Source organism: Chroicocephalus ridibundus, chromosome 10, assembly GCF_963924245.1.
Source record: "Chroicocephalus ridibundus chromosome 10, bChrRid1.1, whole genome shotgun sequence".
Classification (NCBI taxonomy): Eukaryota; Metazoa; Chordata; class Aves; order Charadriiformes; family Laridae; genus Chroicocephalus; species Chroicocephalus ridibundus.
Genome location: NC_086293.1, coordinates 1,980,463 through 1,999,474, shown reverse-complemented (window position 1 = coordinate 1,999,474; position 19,012 = coordinate 1,980,463). Strand labels below are relative to the sequence as shown.

General features: G+C 39.7%; 1 protein-coding gene across 3 annotated transcripts in view; it reads left to right on the top strand.

Moving 5' to 3' along the window:
* The window catches only part of HDAC11 (histone deacetylase 11), a 31,126-nt gene extending 17,723 nt beyond the window's left edge, over window positions 1-13,403 (top strand). For 2 of the 3 annotated variants that reach the window (XM_063348025.1, XM_063348027.1), the window contains exons 6-10: window positions 623-699; window positions 2,254-2,316; window positions 4,469-4,565; window positions 7,617-7,795; window positions 11,422-13,403. In XM_063348025.1, coding sequence (XP_063204095.1) covers window positions 623-699; window positions 2,254-2,316; window positions 4,469-4,565; window positions 7,617-7,795; window positions 11,422-11,664 — 659 coding nt within the window. In that variant the 3' untranslated portion in view covers window positions 11,665-13,403. The remainder of the gene's footprint in view (window positions 1-622; window positions 700-2,253; window positions 2,317-4,468; window positions 4,566-7,616; window positions 7,796-11,421) is intronic. The other variant, XM_063348026.1, reaches the window with a different exon arrangement.
* The last annotated feature ends 5,609 nt before the right edge of the window (window positions 13,404-19,012 follow it).

Below are 19,012 nucleotides of genomic sequence, written 5' to 3'. Positions count from 1 at the left end.
GGAGGTCAGAGTACTTTTTTGGTGTAAAGAGGGTGTATGTTTGTGTTTTAAAGAAGAATTCTTAAAGTTTCTTCTGGCCTGAGTGTTTGTAAAAGACAGTGGCATGTGCAAATGATGATGATACCATAGTTCTTAGTTTGCTATTTTTTTGAGACGGTGTTCAGCACAGGAAAGAACTTTCTGCATGTCCTTTCCACCTGCCCCGTGCTGTTAATTGCTTTCATTAGGATGTGCTGCCCGGGATACAGGAACCCAGGGCAAGTCCGGCATGCTTGGGGAAGCTGAGCTTTTCCAGTGGTGTGCTTTGTCCTGGAGGCACCAGTAGTACGCGTGTACGTTTCTCAGTTCTTAGGGTGGTTGCTAGATGAAAGGGAGCATTCCCTTTAAACTGAGCATCTCCAGATCCTTTCCCTGGTGGTCTGGTAGGCCCCACACAAGGTACCTACAGAAACCCTGTGAGATGTTTGGTGGTGCTAGGTAGGAGTTTGACAGCTCTAGGCACGGTATTTGCTAAAGAAAGAAAAGTGCCTGACACGTAAATGATCTTTGTCTCTTTGCAAAGACCGACTATATTCCTTAGCATCTAGCTTTTCACCTCGTCAACGTTTTTTTTCATGTTTAGGGGGTGGTTTTCATCACTGTTCAAGTGACAAAGGTGGAGGATTTTGTGCGTATGCGGATATCACACTGGCAATAAAGGTAAGAAGTACTCTTAAACCAGTATTTTCTACTATTTGTGCAAACGGGGGAAAAAAATACATAAATTCATAAGAACTAATTTACATCTCAATAGGAGAAAATAAAGCCATCGATAGATGGGTAGGAATAGGAGAATGGTGTGGTACTTGATGCTGCGGGACGTAACGCCTATGTAGCATTGTTAAGTGGAAGGGAGGAGTTGCAGGGGTCAGAATTATCAATGTAAATATGAACCGCTACAACGGCATTAATAATGCCTTCTTGCAAAAAACCCACTCAGAATCAAACCAGATTGTCTTCTAATATCCTCAATGATGATTATCCTAGCCTTGCAGTTGAACCTGAAAATTCCCCATGAGTTTCAGTGGTTACAAACGAGACGAATGCGGAGACAGAAATCCTCTCTCTGAATCAAGCTGAGCCATAGAGTGCTCAGAGTGGTTCACATTCATCAATAAAAATGTGAATGTCTCCAAAATAATCACTAAATGTGAATGAATACATTTGGTATTTAGCTGTTGAAAAGCTGAAGCAAGAGCCTTCTGCAATTAGCGCTTATTTTTATCAAATGTACTGTGGTATATTTGTATACTAGAATATTTATAAAGTATCAGTAATAATCAAACATGAAAAGCTCTAGTGATTGCAGCACACTGTATGACATAACGTCCTAATTTCTGCAGATGGTAATTTGCACAAAAGTAATCCACAGGGTTCTATTTTTCCTGTCATTAAAATACCGATTGAGAAATTATAGTGGGTGGCAGTTCGTGCAAAATCTTTGGGTTTTACCGTGTCTAAATTAAGATAGTAACTTGTCAAAGTTAAGACTCAAAGAATTAAAAAATTTTTTTTTTTTCTTCGCAGACATGGAATAAGAAATTAATTCTGTCACTAAAAGTGGCTTTAATGCATACAGTCCCTATAGCAGCTTTTCCTAAATGGTGGATTGTGTGCTTATGCAGTTGGATGCCATCACAGTGGACCCTTTCTGCCTTCCTGCTGGTAGCCCCACTGGTGCTGTGGTTTGTGCCCCGTGAAGTTTGTGCCTCCGCGTTTGGGGCCTCTGCAGCTCTTGCCTCACCTGTCCCAGCCCACCCTTGGTGCTGTTGCTGGTTCCACTCCAGCCTCCGATGGCACCAATGCTGCCATCAGCTTTCTAATCCCTTGCTGGCCCTGTCCTTTCTGGAGGGGCTGGCGTGGGATGCAGGGATGAACCAGCTGCACTGGGGTAGCACCAGCCGGACCACAACTGGGCTGATGACCCTGGGCTACAGTGTGTCACTTGGCATCGTTGGACTTAGGCCTCGTTTGCAGAGTCCGCTTTACAAGTTAGTGTGGGATGCTGTAGGAAGACACGAAAGAAATTATCTTTTTGTGCACATTAACTAGAGCCTTTGTAATTAAATGTATTGGAATCATTTAGCCATTTATTTGGTGAATGAAATGAGTCGATACGTACTACATTCCAGTCAGAACAGTAATATACTTCAAGCCTCCAGTTTAACCTAACTTCATAACTTTCTCCATCTTTTTCTTTGTTTATGTATGTAGTTCTTATTTGAAAGAGTCCAAGGCGTGTCTAAAGCCACAATTATCGATCTGGATGCCCATCAGGTGAGTAGCTTACCTGTATTCAGCGCTGCAGGTGGTTTGCTTGAAATACAAGTGTGATAAATACCAATTTTTCTACTAGTAGTATAAACTGTCATCTTGCAGAATACAGAGGTAATCATAGACGATGGAAACTGTGAACAGGTTAGTTGGTTGATTATTTTATAGTCCAAAAGGCTGTTAGGCCAGCTCAATAATATTAAACTGAGTTGTAGCTCCATCATGTGGCTAGATGTAAAAATATTTTTGAGTTGTGTACTGATCTGAGGCATAACAGTCTCCAGAGTAGACCAGCATCCCAGAAGAAACGAGAATCTCTTGAAACAGAATTACGGTTAGTTCAGCATGCGTGATCATTGCAGCCACCTTTGCAGGGGATGAATTTAGTGGTTTAATGGAAAGCCTGGCTTTGGGCTGATGAAGTAAAGAATACGTCTCTCTCCACCTGGTTGAAGTGATTTACTGTGGGCACCGAGAGAACAAATCTCATCTTTGCTAGGATTTCCAAAATAAATCCTGAAAGGAGGGAAATAGTATTTTTAGAAAAGCAGCTCGTGCGCCAAAATGATGTCCAGTGTAAAGCACTGAAGATAATTCAGTACGTGTAAATAAAGCATTTTTAAGTAGGTCCATTGCAGCGAGGAAGCCTAATGGCTGCAAGTTTTCCGTCTTCTGTCATTTCTCTTATCTGCAAGTTAAGGCATCCTAAAATTACTATAAAATAAGGACACAGATTATGCAATAGAGAGGAGTTTTGTGTTCGTGATTCTCTTCAGCCATCACCGTCGGGGTGTGGATTTTTTTTGTGCTTTTTTGGGGTGTTTTTTGGTTTGTTTCTTAAAAACTTCTTAGAATGTATTTTGATTTTTTCATATATCATGCTGTAATCTCAGTCTGCACACGAAATCACCCCTTTCTCTAATTGTTTCCTTTCTTTGGGCAGTGAGAGGTGTGTGAAGTAGTAGCTCAGCAGATCTTTTTTAGGTATGCAGATATTCTCATTTTGTAAGTGTTCCAATTCTTGGCGCATTGGCGAATTTCACCTTTCATAAGAAAATGGTTCACCCAGAGGCTCTTGTATTCCTACATTTCTGTTCACGAACTGTTTATTTGTGGACCAAGAAGTAGTAAGTAGGAGGTGGCCTTTTTTTTTTTTTTTCATAAAGAAGCATAAAGAAATGCAATTCTGGAGCTTCCCGTTCCCCTTTTCACACACATTGGCTAGCTTTAGCTCAGTGATTCTTTCTTTTTTCTTTTTGTTTGTTTCCAGGAGGGGAAGTTGTACTAGAAACATATCTTACCTGTCCAGGGAGAGTTACAAAATGAACACAAATCACGTAACTGAATTACAGCAGATATATTGGTGGAAATGTCTGTTTCTATAGTTTAAATGAAATTCTGTTGGGGGTAGGAGCTGGGGTTCTGTGTGATACGCTGATTTCAACAAAATGATTGTGATTGCTGTGAAAGATTATTTTAAATTTTGTAGTGGAAAAAAGTCTAAATGAGAGCGAAAAGAATAACATTGAAATTCAGAAATGGGGAGGGGGAAGTATTCAGAATCTGAGTTTTCTCAAGTATCTGTCTTTACACCCAATACAGTCTTTTTGTGGGGAATCTCTGGTGTTAAATAAAATATTAAGCTGTTGGGTCTTTAGCATTTGTAATTTTTATAGGGATTACTTATCTTGCCAAGACTTGAATTCTCAGAAGAGCTGTAGTCTGATTTTTATTTACTTACTTATTTTTTAATCCTTGGATAAGAATATGAGTATCCCTGCAGCAGTTGAAAGGGACTTTTTTTTTTTGCACAGTTGGAAGATGAGAGATCTATTTGGTGGTCAGAGTTGCTTTTGTGATGCTGTTAAAGACAAGTTGCTTCTAATTTTTTTTATTTTTCTTATATGTGCAATGAAATCTATGATCATTTCCTTCACACAGATACAAGGGTGTTGGTGTTCATAATATCTGCAGTTTTCAGACTGATGCTGTCAAAACCCTCAAACTCTACACCTCAAAATAACCTTCAAGACTATAAATAAGAGAATGACACGGGACTTTTAATAATTTTTTTTTTAGCCTTAATTACTTTAGATTTGGCAGATTTAGTTCTGCGTTAGTGTGCTAGGAGTAGCTAACTGTAAATTTCCTTCAGGGAAATGGCCATGAGAGGGACTTCATGGATGATCATCGGGTATATATTATGGACGTGTACAATAGATATATTTATCCAGGGGATGGATTTGCTAAACGTAAGTATAATAGAAAGTCATATTCCAAAATATAAAAGACCTACTGTGTTGTTAAGTAACTTCTTAATTTACTAATAAGTTTCCCTGCAACAATGTTAACTAGACATTTTTTTTTTTTAATTTCGCACTGAACATAGGATTTTCAACGATCACTGTGATATATCACAGTAGTGTTAATACTGTAGTGTTTTCCCTCACTTCTGGAATGCAAGGTGTAGGTGGACTTTGCTAGCTGTCCATTCAAAAGCTTGTGCCACGCTCAGAACAGCAAGTTAAATAATCCTTTTGATTTGAAGATAACTGTTGGAATTTAATCTTTCCCTTACACTAAATTTGTAAAAGAATTCACTCAGGATTAGCTAATGCTCTGTAAAAAGGTCTCATGTTCTTTTGGAAGTTAAATTTATAACATACTTAAATGTTGTCTTTCTAATGGAACTTGTGTTATAAGCATCTAGAAGGCGAGATGTATTTGAATGTAAAACAAGTTGGGAAACAAAAGGGAGTCATATAGATGCGAAGAGCTGGTGCTTGATTTTTTTGTTGCTTGTTTTTTCCCTACTGTGATGTGCCTCTTGTGTCTGGTGACCTGTCACAATGAATTAGTGAGCTTTTGATAATGGTTAAATCGGAATGCGAAGCCCAGAGTTTATTTGATCTTTGATTCTGTTATGCTATCATTTATTACAGGCTTCATTTGTGAACTGAATGATAGTTTACTGGGAGAGATGTTCTTCTGCTGTTGAATTTCTTCATTCTGAAAAGCCTACTTAATCTGGATTCTTGGCAAGGATTAGGTTCAGTGCGTTGTACTTCTGTTTTTTAACTAGTAAAGATTTTGAAAATTGTAGTATATGTATTTCAAGTTATTAAACTAAAAAACGACCGTTTAAAGCACATCATGGCTGTAAGCAGACAAACTGAAAGCAAATGAAGATTTTATTATTTTTTTCCTAAGAAGAGCATCTCTTTATTCATGTATCAAATAGCGACGTTTTGAACAGAAGGATTAAGACTGAAACAGAGTGAGCCCTTGTTAGCGAATCTGAAATGCTGAACTCTCCCCTCTCCCGTGGAGCTGGGAGTACCACCATTCCCTTCCCGCGGATGAAGCGTGAGGCGCAGAGGCTGCGGCCAAAGGCGTGTGCACATGTACTCCCTTAGAGTTTGCTTAAGGGTGTCTAAATAGGGGCTCTACATCTTTTATAGTCTCCCCTGCTGGGTGACCGGGGAAGACGAGATCAGAGATGGCATCTGTCTGAAGGGAGGTAGAGGCTTGAACCTGAGATTTCGAATCCTTAGCATAAACTCTAATCGCTGTCTCTCTTGGCTTCCTACATATTTTCACCATGTTTTATTACAGGAGTCTCTTCTGTGCATTTCTTTGCCCCGTGGGGGGAAAGACTAGCTAACATTGCCTAATGCTTAGCCACAAGCATATTGAGTCCCTACGGGGAGGTAGTTTAGAATGACAGAGACGTTTAGGAAGAGAAAGGAGAAGATGGATGGGGAAAAGGATTAGCTCACTGAAAGGTGAGCGTAAAAAGTTGACAGCTGAAACTCAAAGTTCAGGCCTTAAAAAAGCGATGGTGTTGGTTTGAGCGTCATTTTACCTGTTTTCAAAGCTGTAGACGTATATTCACGAATTAGCAAGAGATGGACAAAAGGGTATCAAATGCGAATACGTTCATTCTAACCTACGGATACATCACTGTGTCCACTGTCCCCGATGTGGGTAATAACTAGTCACTGTAGTTTGGTGTTTTGTGGTGGAGATGAAGATAAAGACTTGCAGAAGCACGGAATCTTATCCGTGATCCTCTCAACTTTTTAATGGCTTCATCAGAACAATACTTACTTGTTCCCCATGATAATGTGTTTACCTCCTCCCCTAAAGCTCTACCCCGCTAGGGGATTCTTTACCCTGAAGAGGCTCTAAGTGCTGTTCAGAAGAGCACAGCTGTGCGGGCTTACATGAACATTTATGGAACAATAAGAAAACGATTCAGGAAGAATATTGTAAAGAAACAAAATGTTTGAAACTAATGTCGATGCAGTAACATAAAGGAAAGAAAAAGAATGCTTCGCTCGTGTTGAATGAGGATGGAAAGCAGAAAAAAACCCTAACCAGCAATGATGAGAATAAATAAGTACCACTCTGTTGAACGCGTTCATGCACGCTTGGTGGGTGCTGAATCCACGCTTAAGATTTAAGACTTGAAGTCATTTAATTCAAGGCATGGGCTACGGCGAGGTGGAAGTTGTACCTTGAAACGCTTCTGACATAGGTTTGATTAGTTTAGATTTAGTTACACGTAACTCTGTGAAAGCACCAGAAGCTATGCTGCATAACCTTGCGTTTCTTTCCTCTACCTTCTCAACCCTCCTCCTCTACTTCTAATGCTTTATTAGAAGCACTAGAAATAATTTGATTTAAATTAAGGGTAGATATTTGCTCTTCTGGTGGGATTACAGGGTAAGAACATTAAATTGAAAATGCTTGGGGCAAAGCTGAATCTTGTTATACATTCATAAAGCAGTTCACATAAATTCATGATCCCTTGCTGTTAAGTTTTGCGTGTTGTGATAAAAATAAAACATCTTAATAACTTCTCAGTGATACTTATCTTGTGTTTTCCCCCAACTGTTTCCTCTGTAATAGCGATTCAGTGTTTTCTTTCCCTTATGCTTTATTTAGGGTACTTTTAAGTTAATAATTTGCTTTGATTTCTTTACTGGCTGGTAAATGGACATGTAGATCAGCTGCTTTTCAATAACGTTTTCCACTTGTGTCTCAGATATTATTTTTTTTCCCCCTGCATGTAATTTTCTCTCTTCAGTGGAATTTTTTCAAGGTCATTGTACTTAGGTTTGCTGGGAAAACAAGTAGTTGAGTAATCTTCTTTAATTCAAGCTTCTGTGAAAATGCAATGTATTTACAAAATTTCCGTAAATGTTATCTTCTTCTCTTGCTTACCAAAATCTTGCATTTTCTCTCAAAGCAATGCTTTGTTTATTAAGTAACACCAAAACATTTATTTTTTTCTTTAGGTGCCATAAAACGCAAGGTGGAATTAGAGTGGGGTACAGAGGACACAGAGTATCTTCAGAAGGTACACACTCATGTGGAAGGAGCATTAAATGAAGTAAAACCGGACGTCATTGTTTATAATGCTGGGACTGATATTCTGGATGGCGATCCCTTGGGAGGACTGGCTATTTCGCCTCAGGTTTGTATAATATTAGAATACCCACAGACTTTAACTCCTCACTAGATGGCGAGGGCAGTCCTGAGAGTGACTTGTGGCTGTTTGTTAGGTGAAGGTAAGGTGCATACTTCACACTCACCCACAGCATTTTCCTCTTACGGATACATAGAGCTCCGGAGATGTATCTGTTTCGCCATATGTTTTTTGTTGGTTCTTCTTGACTAAATGTTTTTGTTCTTCGGGTGCCTGTTCCGGTATTATTTGTCTTCCTTCTAACCTATACCAATTTTAAACATCTGGATAGTAACCAGAGGGGCATATATTTTCACGTTTCACCTGACTCCTATTTTTCCTGTTTGCTTTGTTCGTTCTTTCTTTTACCCTCCCATAACCCATTTTGTGATGTATTTCTTTTGTCATCTGTCCCCAGTATGTATCTTACACTTAATCTCCTCTGTAGTGCTCCCAGCTGTTCTAAACTGCTCTTCTGGTGTCTTCCAGTTCTAGCAATTTTGTGTAGCCTGTCTGTGCATTCTTAGCAAAAGAACAGACTTTTTCCCCTTTCCCTTTTCTTTTCTATACAAATATCATTACCCTTTTTCAGTTCAGTTTACCTTCTCTCTCCCCAGTTTGGTGCCAGATTCAAATTTTGATTTATTCTCTATAGCTTCATTGAAGTCTTCACCTTCCAGATACAACAGGTCTGCTTTTCTCAAAACACACAAGAATTTACAGATCTCTTATTTCCTCCATTTTTTTTCTTTAAATGATTCCTTCTCTGACATTTCCTCAGTTCTCTCTCTCCTGTTTTCATGTTTGGGTCTCTTTTGGTGTCCACTGGTTCAGTACAGAAAAATGTTTTCTTGATTTGTGAGCTCTCGGGTTCCCTGCTCGATCTGTTTGGTTTTCATGCTGTTTTGCAGTACTTTAGTTCTCAAATGCTTCCTTTTGCACAGAGCATAGTTCCTTGCGGGGTTTTATTGGCTTCCGTATGTATTTCCTCATTCTTATGGTCTGTGTCACTGAGCAGCCGCTTTGTTGCTCTCTGACTGCCTGCAAAGTCCTTGACAGACCCAAGGTGGAAGGACTTGGGAGCCACTCTGGATCTCCAGCTGTTGTTTCCATGACCGTGTAAAAGCCTCTAAGGAGAAAGAAAGAGCTGAGGGGCTTGAACTCGTTTGGTTGTGACCTTGAAGAGGGTATAGAATCATAGAACTGTCTAGGTTGGAAGAGACCTTTCAGATCATTGAGTCCAACCATCAACCCAACACTGCCAAAACCACCACTGACCCATGTCCCTCAGCACCACGTCTGCCCGGCTTTTAAATCTCTCCAGGGATGGCAATTCCACCGCTTCCCTGGGCAGCCTGATCCAATGCTTGATGAACCTTTCTGTGAAGAAATGTTTCCTAATATCCATCCTAAACCTCCCCTGGCCCAACTTGAGGCCCTTTCCTCTTGTCCCGTTGCCTGTTCCTTGGGAGAAGAGACCGACCTCCCCTGGCTACCCCCTCCTTTCAGGGGGTTGCAGAGAGCGAGAAGGTATGACCTGATGTGTCAGATCTCATTTGGTGGAGCAGAGTTTTTTGGAAAGCAGTGGCCACCAAGAGAAATGGAAGCTAGTGGTAGACGGAGAATACTTTAGGGTGTGACTTTTCAAAAGTTTCCCGCCATTTGAGAAGGAGCAGTAGTAATTGCCAAGAAAAGTGAGTTGCTGTAGCTTGATGGGTGCTGTGTAGGGAAAGAGACAAACTGTAGGGATGGGGAAAGAAAGGTGAAATGATTCTTCTGGTCACAAACGCAGATGAAAGGCAGAGTGCCATTTCTCTGCGCAACCAGCGGCTCAGGTGCCTGATGGAGAAAAGGTTTCTGTAGCTCAGGCCTTTGTTTTCTGAATTGAGGGCAGGGTTTCTTGTCTCTGATCTTGTTGGTTTAGCTGTGAATGGCATGTTTCACCAAGCGTGACATCCCAGGCTACTGGAAGTGCCGAAACTGAAGGCATTGAGTCTGGATAGTTCATCTCTTCAAGGTTCATTAGTCCAGTCTTCAGTCCTACAGTTGTAGATGTCATTCATATTTTAAAGTCTTGCTAGAGTGTTAATTCTACTCAGAATTACGCCTCCTGAGTGATAGTTTCTCTGTCCTCGAGGCTATAGCCAGAAAACTTGAGATGTAGAAGGTAAGTCCCTCTTAACCTTTGTAAGTGGGAACTGTATCAGGCTGTCGTTCTCATTTGATGTATTTTCTTTCTTGGTAACACGCAAATGCTGGAATAAGCCCATGTGTTTTCCCCTCAGTTTTTCCAGGGTCAGCCTCCGGAGATGCCGGAGCAGGGATGAGTCGGTTAGGCTCCTGGGAATAGTGGCTGCTTCCAGTTCTTGTGTGGTATAATGTTCGCTGCATCCAGCGAGGGTTCCCGAGGGACATACAGCTCATTCTGCAATCCTGTTACTTCCTTTAAGGATCTGTTCCTAATAGAATCCTGCAGTTTCCTTTGTCTTATTTTTCAGTTGTTATTCCGTCCTTCCATTGTTCTTTTACAGGGCTGTGTCAAACTATACAAAACCTGTTACTGTTTTAGGGTTTTACAAAATATTTTTTCAGCTACATTTGAATTTTGTTCTTTACCATTTGTTTCTGGTCTGTTTTGTGGTAATACTTCTTGATGTATTTACAGTCTTCCTCTAACCACTCTGAGTAGTGCATATTCATTTTGTTGTAACACTTTTGCTGCTGCTTCCCTAATTTTTTGTACTTGATTGTATTTTAATCCCTTTCCCCCCTCCAACTTCTGCAGTTATTTACATTTGAGCTGACCATTGTAAGCTGTTGGCTACTATGTTGTTACTCTTTTTTTCTTTTTTTGAAGAGTTGTAATGGATTATTTATGCCTTCTATGTCTCTCTGGAACTCTCCGCTTTTACTTTTTCCACAAAAGTAGATTTTAATTCTGTTCTCACTTACTTCAGAGACTTGAAGTCTTCTGTTGTGTGGGCTCAGTGAGCATACAGTACCTCTTGGTCAGCAGTCTGTATTATTTTTTATTTCCGTACCCTTCTCTATTAGTAAGAGGTTATTTAGAGTTAATTTTCCTTTCTGTGGATTTACCATTACTTACATTCTCCACCTCCCCTTCAGCCATAGATTCTTCTAGTATTAGCTTTTATTAAAGAAACTGAAATTCATAATTCAGCTGCCGATTGTGAAAGTGTAAAATCTGATTTGAGTTTTTCATTCTTCTGTAGGTTTGTTGAAATCTCAATCAAGCTGCTAAACTTTTGTCAGAGGGTGCTATGCAAGTTGAGCACAAACTAAAGCACTCTGAATTCAGACAGTCTTTCTTAGTCTCAGTTCCTCACCTGTAAAATAGGGTGAACTTCTCTAAACTTTGTAGTCTGTTTAGACTTCATGGCCTTTGAGCAAGAATTCTGCGAGGAATTTATGCTAAAAACTCTTATCTGCTGTGTCCTCTAAAACCAAGTCAAGGATTTTTGATCTTCTGTTTTTCCTTTTTCTTTTTTTAATCACTTACCAAGCATCCAATACTATGTATCCATAAACCGTAGGCTAGAACTAAAATATATTCATGTTGCTACTCTTTTTTTCTTTTTTTTTTTTTGGTGTGTATGACTGTTGTAAACTTGCAGGGAATTGTGAAGAGAGATGAAGTCGTGTTCAAGGCTGCCAGAAGCCGCAGAATCCCAATCCTGATGGTGACGTCTGGAGGCTACCAGAAGAGGACAGCGCGGATTATTGCCGATTCCATCCTCAATTTGCACAGCCTGGGGCTTATTGACAAGGAGCTAGCAATCAGTGGAGCTGGAAACCCCAAGGTAGAACAGATGATTAGAGACTCTGCTAAAGACTTAACCGACTTGTCACTGCAATGACGAGTTACTAAATTTTAGGAAACAGCTTCCTAGTTCAGGAGCAGGAAATATCTACATCATTATCAGGGTTAATATATTTTAAAAAGACTCAACTTGCCTGTAAAATAACACAGTAGAGATAATACGCAGTCACAGAATAACTGTGTCTGACTTCAGAAGCTATCGTCAGCAAAGGCAACAAAACCTTTTAAGCTAATTGAGACGTATACTCAAGGGTACTGTCTTTCAGTTTATAATATTACTGTAGAAAGCTTCAATTGCTTCTCTTATTGTTATGGGTAGTCTGTTATGTTGAAAGAACTATGCAGTTGGTATTCAAAGACTGTCCCAGACCTATTTCAGATGATGCAGTTCAGACTGTGGTGGGAGAAATATGGACTAAACCTATTGGCATTTTTTTTTTAGATACTACATTTTATTTATTGCTTTTTTTATTGAAAAACTGTTATAAAACGAGTGCTGTACAGGCTTCAGCTGTCAGTTTAATACTAAAGTTAAGTGCAATACTATAAAAACCAGTTGGGTTGGTACGCTTTTAAGCCATAGCCTATCAGAACAAAAGTTCATTAATTTATATTTTATTCCTGTTGTTGCTAATGAATTAAATCCTACTTATAAACACCTTGAAAAATAAAATATGAAATGCCTTTGGCTCCATATGCAAATGAGCCATAAAGGCTCAGTATTAACAGTCTAGTTCTTGCCTCTCTTAAAATGAGGCCTGCATATAAAAGGCAATAGTTACTATGCATTGTAAATCACAGAGTAAAGTAACTACAATAAAATGAAAACTGATTTTAGAGTTATGAGAATTCTCGCAGAAAATATTATGTAGAAATATAGGCTATCTTTTATTACTGCCAGCTTGTCATGTATGAAACAGTGAAGAGTAAATTCCGGTTATTTTTTTTTCCCCGACTAGTGCTGTGTTTTTCAATTGCTCGACGAGTAATGGTACTCATAGCTGCAGTCATAGTTGGTAAGCAAATTGTTAATATTTACGGATAAAAATACAGTGCAATTTCTACATTAAGTTAACGTGCTAACTTTATAGGGCAGCTGTTAGGAGGATTTGAGAGCAAAATAGTGTGTTCAAAAGCAGAATCAGTACACTCACTGTACAGTTTGGTTTTGTTGAAGTTGGTACGTTTTGCATTAGGTGCTGTTTGTAGCAGTGGGTCGTAAAGGTACTAAACTGTATATTTTGCAAGAGCTTTTTTAACTTCCAGGTATTCAGTGATTTGTAGTACAAGTTCCACGTCATGTTTAGGTTTGAGCCTTTCTATGAAGAAACACCAATAATTTCCTTGTAGTACAGTTGGTGTGTAAGCTATTTAAGGAATGTTTAATTCTAATTGGAACACTTACCTCACTTAATGTTAGTTTTTTAGATTGCTGGGGTTTGTAATTGTAAGAACTTGCACAATTGCTATAAATATCCGCTTTAAAACAGATTTGACATATTGCACTAATCTTGAGTTGCAACACTGTTATTAAAAAGCACTTTTAAATTTCTTACTATAAGGACCATCGGAGTACAACTAATGTTGAGATTTATTTTTTCTATGCTGTCTGATGTTACTGAAATATGTCGTTGTTCTTTCATATAATTTTTATAAAATTATAAATTACACTTCTATAAACTAAAGCCCTGTCATAGTACCACGTGGTCTTTTCCAAAACGTTTTCTGTTTGTGTTAACGTGTTTGCATTTTCCCTCGGTGGAGATTAAAATGATGTTGAACAATGCTGGCTGATTTTTCTTTTCACTTCACACGTATCTGGGCTGTGAAAAACTTTGAATGGAACAGTTTATTGAAAAGACAAGATGTGGTTTTTATACTTGAAACGTAACTGAAACCGCAGTGAGTCTTAAGGGTGAGTAGTACAAGGTTTGTCACCAGCGGATGACTTCTCGGGCAGTTAATGTGTTCACCTCTTAAAGCGAGCTTGGAAGCTTTGTATCCAGATACTTTCTAAGGTGTCATCCTAAGGGGTAAAATTCACTGTCAAATCCAAGTTATGTTCCATTACCTATGTTGTGACTCCTATTTTATGTATTTTATCGTTACAGGTATTAAACTGTGAACTAAGCTTCTGTTAAGGCTGCAATAGTTTTAGAGGTCTCTTATAAATCAATACCTCTTCAGAGAGAACTAAATGTTTGCAGAAGAGCCTGCTAGCTTTCAGACTCATCTGGAAAATTGTTAAGCAATGGACATATTGACTGTATTTCCAGTGTTCATTATCAAGTAAGAATTGGTAAACAGACAACTCCTGCTTCATATTTTTCAAAAATTATAATTTAGTGTAATACTTGACTCGGTGGTTAAAACCAAAAGATTAATTTCTTCACATTAAGAAACTAGTCCAAGATAAATGCGTACTCTTTCTCAAAAAGGAGTGGTGAAACTCTTTCTGAATTGAATTTAGACCACAGATGTTATACGATTCCTAGTTAATATACTGTTATCACTAGGCAAAGTTCACTGAAAATTTCATCATGGGAACCTTGCCTTGACCTACCACCGTCAAAATTTATAGCTTGCTTTTGTGGAATGAAAGACCTGTGTAAGTCTGCTGGGACAGCACCATGTAGTCACTAATTTTATGGGGGGAAAAAGTGAAGTTTTGGTTTGGGTTTTTTGTTTTTAAAATGTAACTATAAAATCCTCCCATATAGGAGGGCATGTTTCAGAACTGATCCCCTAACTTACAACCAAAAAATGGTCTTGAAGAAAGGCCTAGTTGGAACTTGTCGTTCATAATAAGAGACATTAGTTTTGACTCAAATTACTTAAGCAAGAAGTAGTGAAGTATGTTCAATAGCTTAAAGTTAATGTATGAACATGGGTGTCTTGTTAGTCATCCCTGTGTGAAATATATTTAAAAACCAAACTGAAGAGTTTGTGTTTTCATCTATTTGATTTTTACAGTTGGTGCATTGAGCTCCAGCCCCCTGCCACTGTTCGACAGTCGACACAGTCTAGAAGTTGGCATTAAAAACCCTGGGTGTTGTGATCGTAGTCGTAGCTGACTATATCTTAGCTTTAGGTGGTAATATCAGTCTCTTTCAAACTGAAGGTAGGGATTTTTTTGTTTGTTTGACTTTGTTTTCTTGAACATCCTGCATTGTGAAGTCCCAGACTTGTCTCATGAATACAAGGAGTTTGGGAAATGCCGTAGTCAGGCAACTGGGATTTAAAACAACAAAAAAAAGTGAGATTACAAACATTAATTGGTAGATGGTTTATTGGCAGGGCGGGGGCCAGTAATGCTTATGTTTGGTGAGTAGAGAACCTGGCGGTATGGGCATTTATTACTCCTTGCTGTTCCTCGCAGCTTGAGGAACCTAATGATCGTGAAACCATACCCTGACACCTTCTGGTCCCGCTGCCAGAGTGAGCTGTTCCGCAGTGGTTCTGCCTTCTCTTGCACGTACAAGAAGGCACACGATTCTCTTCAGTGCTGGCTGACCGTGTTTGTTGCCGTCTGCAAAGTGACAGTTAGGAATTTCTTGTACTTCACAAGTTGTGCTGTAGAGCTGTGTCCTACGTGCAGCACAGCTGCTTTGGGGAGCATGCTCTCACAAATCCAGAAGTTAGGAAGTTGGTAATCGTGGATCTCGACTTTGCTCACACTGTGCTGCCGGGAGCTGAAGGATCTTGCTGTGAGTTCAGAAAACTGCAGGGTCTGCGATCTTGGTGCTGTGCCAGTGTTTGAATAATTGAAAACCTTCTTTCAAGAAAACTGCAATCCCTTGGTGAAGAAGAAAGCGCTCTTGCTCTTTGCCTAATGGAAGATGATCTTCCTCATACCCCCCGGCTGATTCTGAAATGCAGAGCATATCAGAAGCGGTAATAAAGGGCCAAATCCCAAGTGGTGCTGTGTCCTGAACTTGCCTTGAATTTAGCACAGGTTGTGTATTCCCCAACCATTCTAGAGGCAAGCTTGCAAATTGTTCAGTATATGCCAGCCTTGAGCTTAGACTTTAAATAGGTGTGATTTTCAGTTCTTTAGTCTTTCCTTGACGCTTTTGATTATCTCTTTAAGAGTTCCCATCCAGTGCTCATCTAATTTCCCCTTCTTTATCTTATCCTTTATGCAGGTCACTTTGCTAGAACTAGTCACTTTTCACCAAAGATCGATAGAATTAATTCCTCCTAAAAAGAGGTGACGTTTTGGTGAGCTGTATGAAGAACTAATTCCTGTTACTGGCCCTGATTCTCTCCTGGGCTTACCATGGCACTGGGAGCTGGAGCTGGGTTTTGCTCAGTGCCTGACTCAATGCCAGCGCGGTACCGACCTGTAGATGATTCTTAGTAACTCCTGCCCTACTTTCCTACAGCCTTTTGAACATGCTGCACATAGCACTGACCTCCTGAAGCTAAATACACAATATTGTTGTAAGGCAAAAATGACGTTTTGATTTAAAAGATTGAATGGGCGTAAGAAATGATTGTGGTGGGGCTGTGCTTCTGACTTCCCAGCCTGGTGCAGTTCTGCCCTCCCTCCCTACACCTTACCTGAGTTGAAACTTCTGGTTAGAGATGAATTAAGTACAAAATTTATGAAAAACTGCCAGTAATGTCAGGCACATCTTGTGTTACCAGTCCTGCAGTATTGTATTTTGCCAGTGCAGTGGTCTGTGCAGCCATGGCACACTCCCATAATTCATTGCTTCCTTCAAAAATAAACAGTGCAGATAATTAGTTAAACTATTTGTTGTCAGATATAAGGCTAGTTACATATTTTACTAATAAGAACCAAACTCTTGTTTCATTTTGCAGTAGAGAGCAGACAGCCTTTGAGCTTGACTGGAACTGATTACCTTTATGCTCAAAATGTATGTTTGATTTGTTGTGGTTTTTTTTTAAAAAAAAAAAAGGGAAAGAAAGAAAAGGGAAAAAAAATATTCAAGGCCAACCTAAAATAATGCATCTTGTCTTTATAGTGTCTTAAATTTAGTCCTTAGTAGACTTATAACAGATTGCAGTGCTCTGTGAGAGCAAAGAGATGTCTCCTTTCTTTCACTTTTGACACCTAAGAAAGATTGTAATTAATCCTATTAGCTAAAAGCTTGCCAGTTGTGCTGGGGTTTTGGGGTTTTTTGCCTTGTGTTGGCTTAGAGGTACAGAAGAGGGCAAAATAGACCTAAGGTCTATTTAGGTCTGTAGCAGAGATGAGACAAGGAGACCGAACGGTTCCTAAATAAGCGGCTGCAGCCTGTGCTCCGCTGTCCCTGCGCGTGACGCTGGAGCTGGAGCCGGCAAGAGCCTCTTTGCCTTATGCGTGACTGAAGTAGAATCTTGCCTGGTACACGTAGGTATCAGCTTACCTATCTGCTGCTTCTGTATATTCTACGCTAGCAGCTATCTCTTCTCGTTCTTTGCTTATCTCCCCTGTGACAGCCATGCACCAAAAGTGTCTTCAAGAACGTTCTGTCTTTTTGTGGTGGTGACCGGTTTTCCCGTGGGCACTGTCCTCCAGCTGCCGTGCAGCTTCCCGGTGGCTGGTCTGCACTTCACGGAGGCCTCCAGCTACTTAGAAATCCTCAGCAGAAGGACATAGTGGAATTTGGGCTTACGGGTTTTGGTCGGTAGCTAGATTAAGAGTTTGTATCTTGTTTAGTGTTTGATTGCTGCCCAAGTAGAAGTAATTCCTAATAGCTTGTTCAAGAACGGAAACAGAATCTGATTTTAATTTGATTCCTTTAAAAATCAAAACAAGTTGACAAATATCAGAAGTACACGTGGTTTTTTGTGAGACCTCCAAAACCTAATGTCTCTGATGGGTCTTAATTTCAAGATATTATGATTGTCTTGGAGGAGTATTGTAAATTCCATGAGTTAGTCTTTGCCAAGACTCCATCCTGTGATAATCGTAGCAGTGCAGGTTGATGGAAAGTGGAGGGGAAAAGGCTGCAGGTGACATGATGCAACGGCTGCGTAGTCATTCGCAGTTTCACGATGGCACGGGTTTGGCTGGGCAGGGGATGTAACAGCACGGTAGGACACTGCCCTGCTTGTTGCTCTGCGGGCATGAGGAGCAGGGGGAAGTTCTGAAGCAGGTAAGGGGTTCTAAAGATTCTAATTCCTGTATTTTTATATTGTAGATATTCATTATAATACTATAATTTATTCTAATTCCTATTCATTTACTTCTTTTTTCCAGAACAGCTAAAATGTACTCATTTGAACATTATGAGATCGGGGTGCCTTTTTTAATTATTATGTATTTAATCAAATTATTCTTACAGATTTTAAAAGAAGAGTTTTTAAAATGGCATCATAGGCAGCGGCCACAGCTGGGCTGCAGTCTGGCGGAGAGCTGGAGCTGGGCCTGGCTGCAGCCCGTAAGCAGGGCTGGCTGGTAACGCCTCGGAGCGGCGGGCACCCGGTTCTCATCACAGGTAGCCCTGTGAGATCGAACAATACGCCGCTTGTCGCCATCCGTATCTTTTGATTGAGTTTATAAGAGTTTCCTAATGTACTGTTAGAGTAAGCACTTAGACTATTGGAAGTCGGAAATAGAAATATTGATGAAATTAGCCTTTTCTGCTGTCTCTGAAATTGATTCTGAGGTTAATTGTCTTTATCTTGGCCACTGTTTCTCAAAGTCGCCTTTTGTTTAAAAAAAACAACAACAAACAAAACCCCAAACAAAAACAAACACGAACCTTCTGGGCAACTTTGTATGAGCAGTGCTAAATGTCTCACAGGAACTATGAGAAAATGCCTTAAGGATTTTTACTTAGGCGTGCAATCAAATAATACACTTAAAGCTATTGATACCATGTTGAGATCAGAGAACAAATTGTACAAACAGAAATTAGAGGTATTTACAGCTCAAAGAAAGATCCTGTGATGAGATTATAAAGCCAGACTAGAATTGGCAACCAGTAAGTACTGAAAAGCAAAGAATTGCTTTAGATGGTAGAAATAGACTAGGCTATAAAACCAAAGTAGTCTGAGAAGGAGAAAAGCCAAACTTTCATTCTTTCTAGTATGTGGTATCATCAACTCTGTACGTGATGCTAATCTTCTGTCTCTGTTACTGTTCCTAGATACAAACACGGTGTCACAAAGATGCAGGTCTGGAGTGGAAGCCGTAGTAAAACAGCTGTGCGTTTGATTTCTGGAGGGAAAAATCACCCCAGATGTGCTTCCCAGGTGATTCCCTCCTTATCTTATGTATACTGAGTTATAAACACATCAAGTTGCACGACAGTAAAGCAACTCTTCACTGTAACTCAAATGAATGAGAGAAAGGTAAACAAACCAGCGTATCTCAGGCCGACTTTCTGTGAGCTCTTCTGTTTACTGTTGGAAGTGTTAGAAACCTTTAA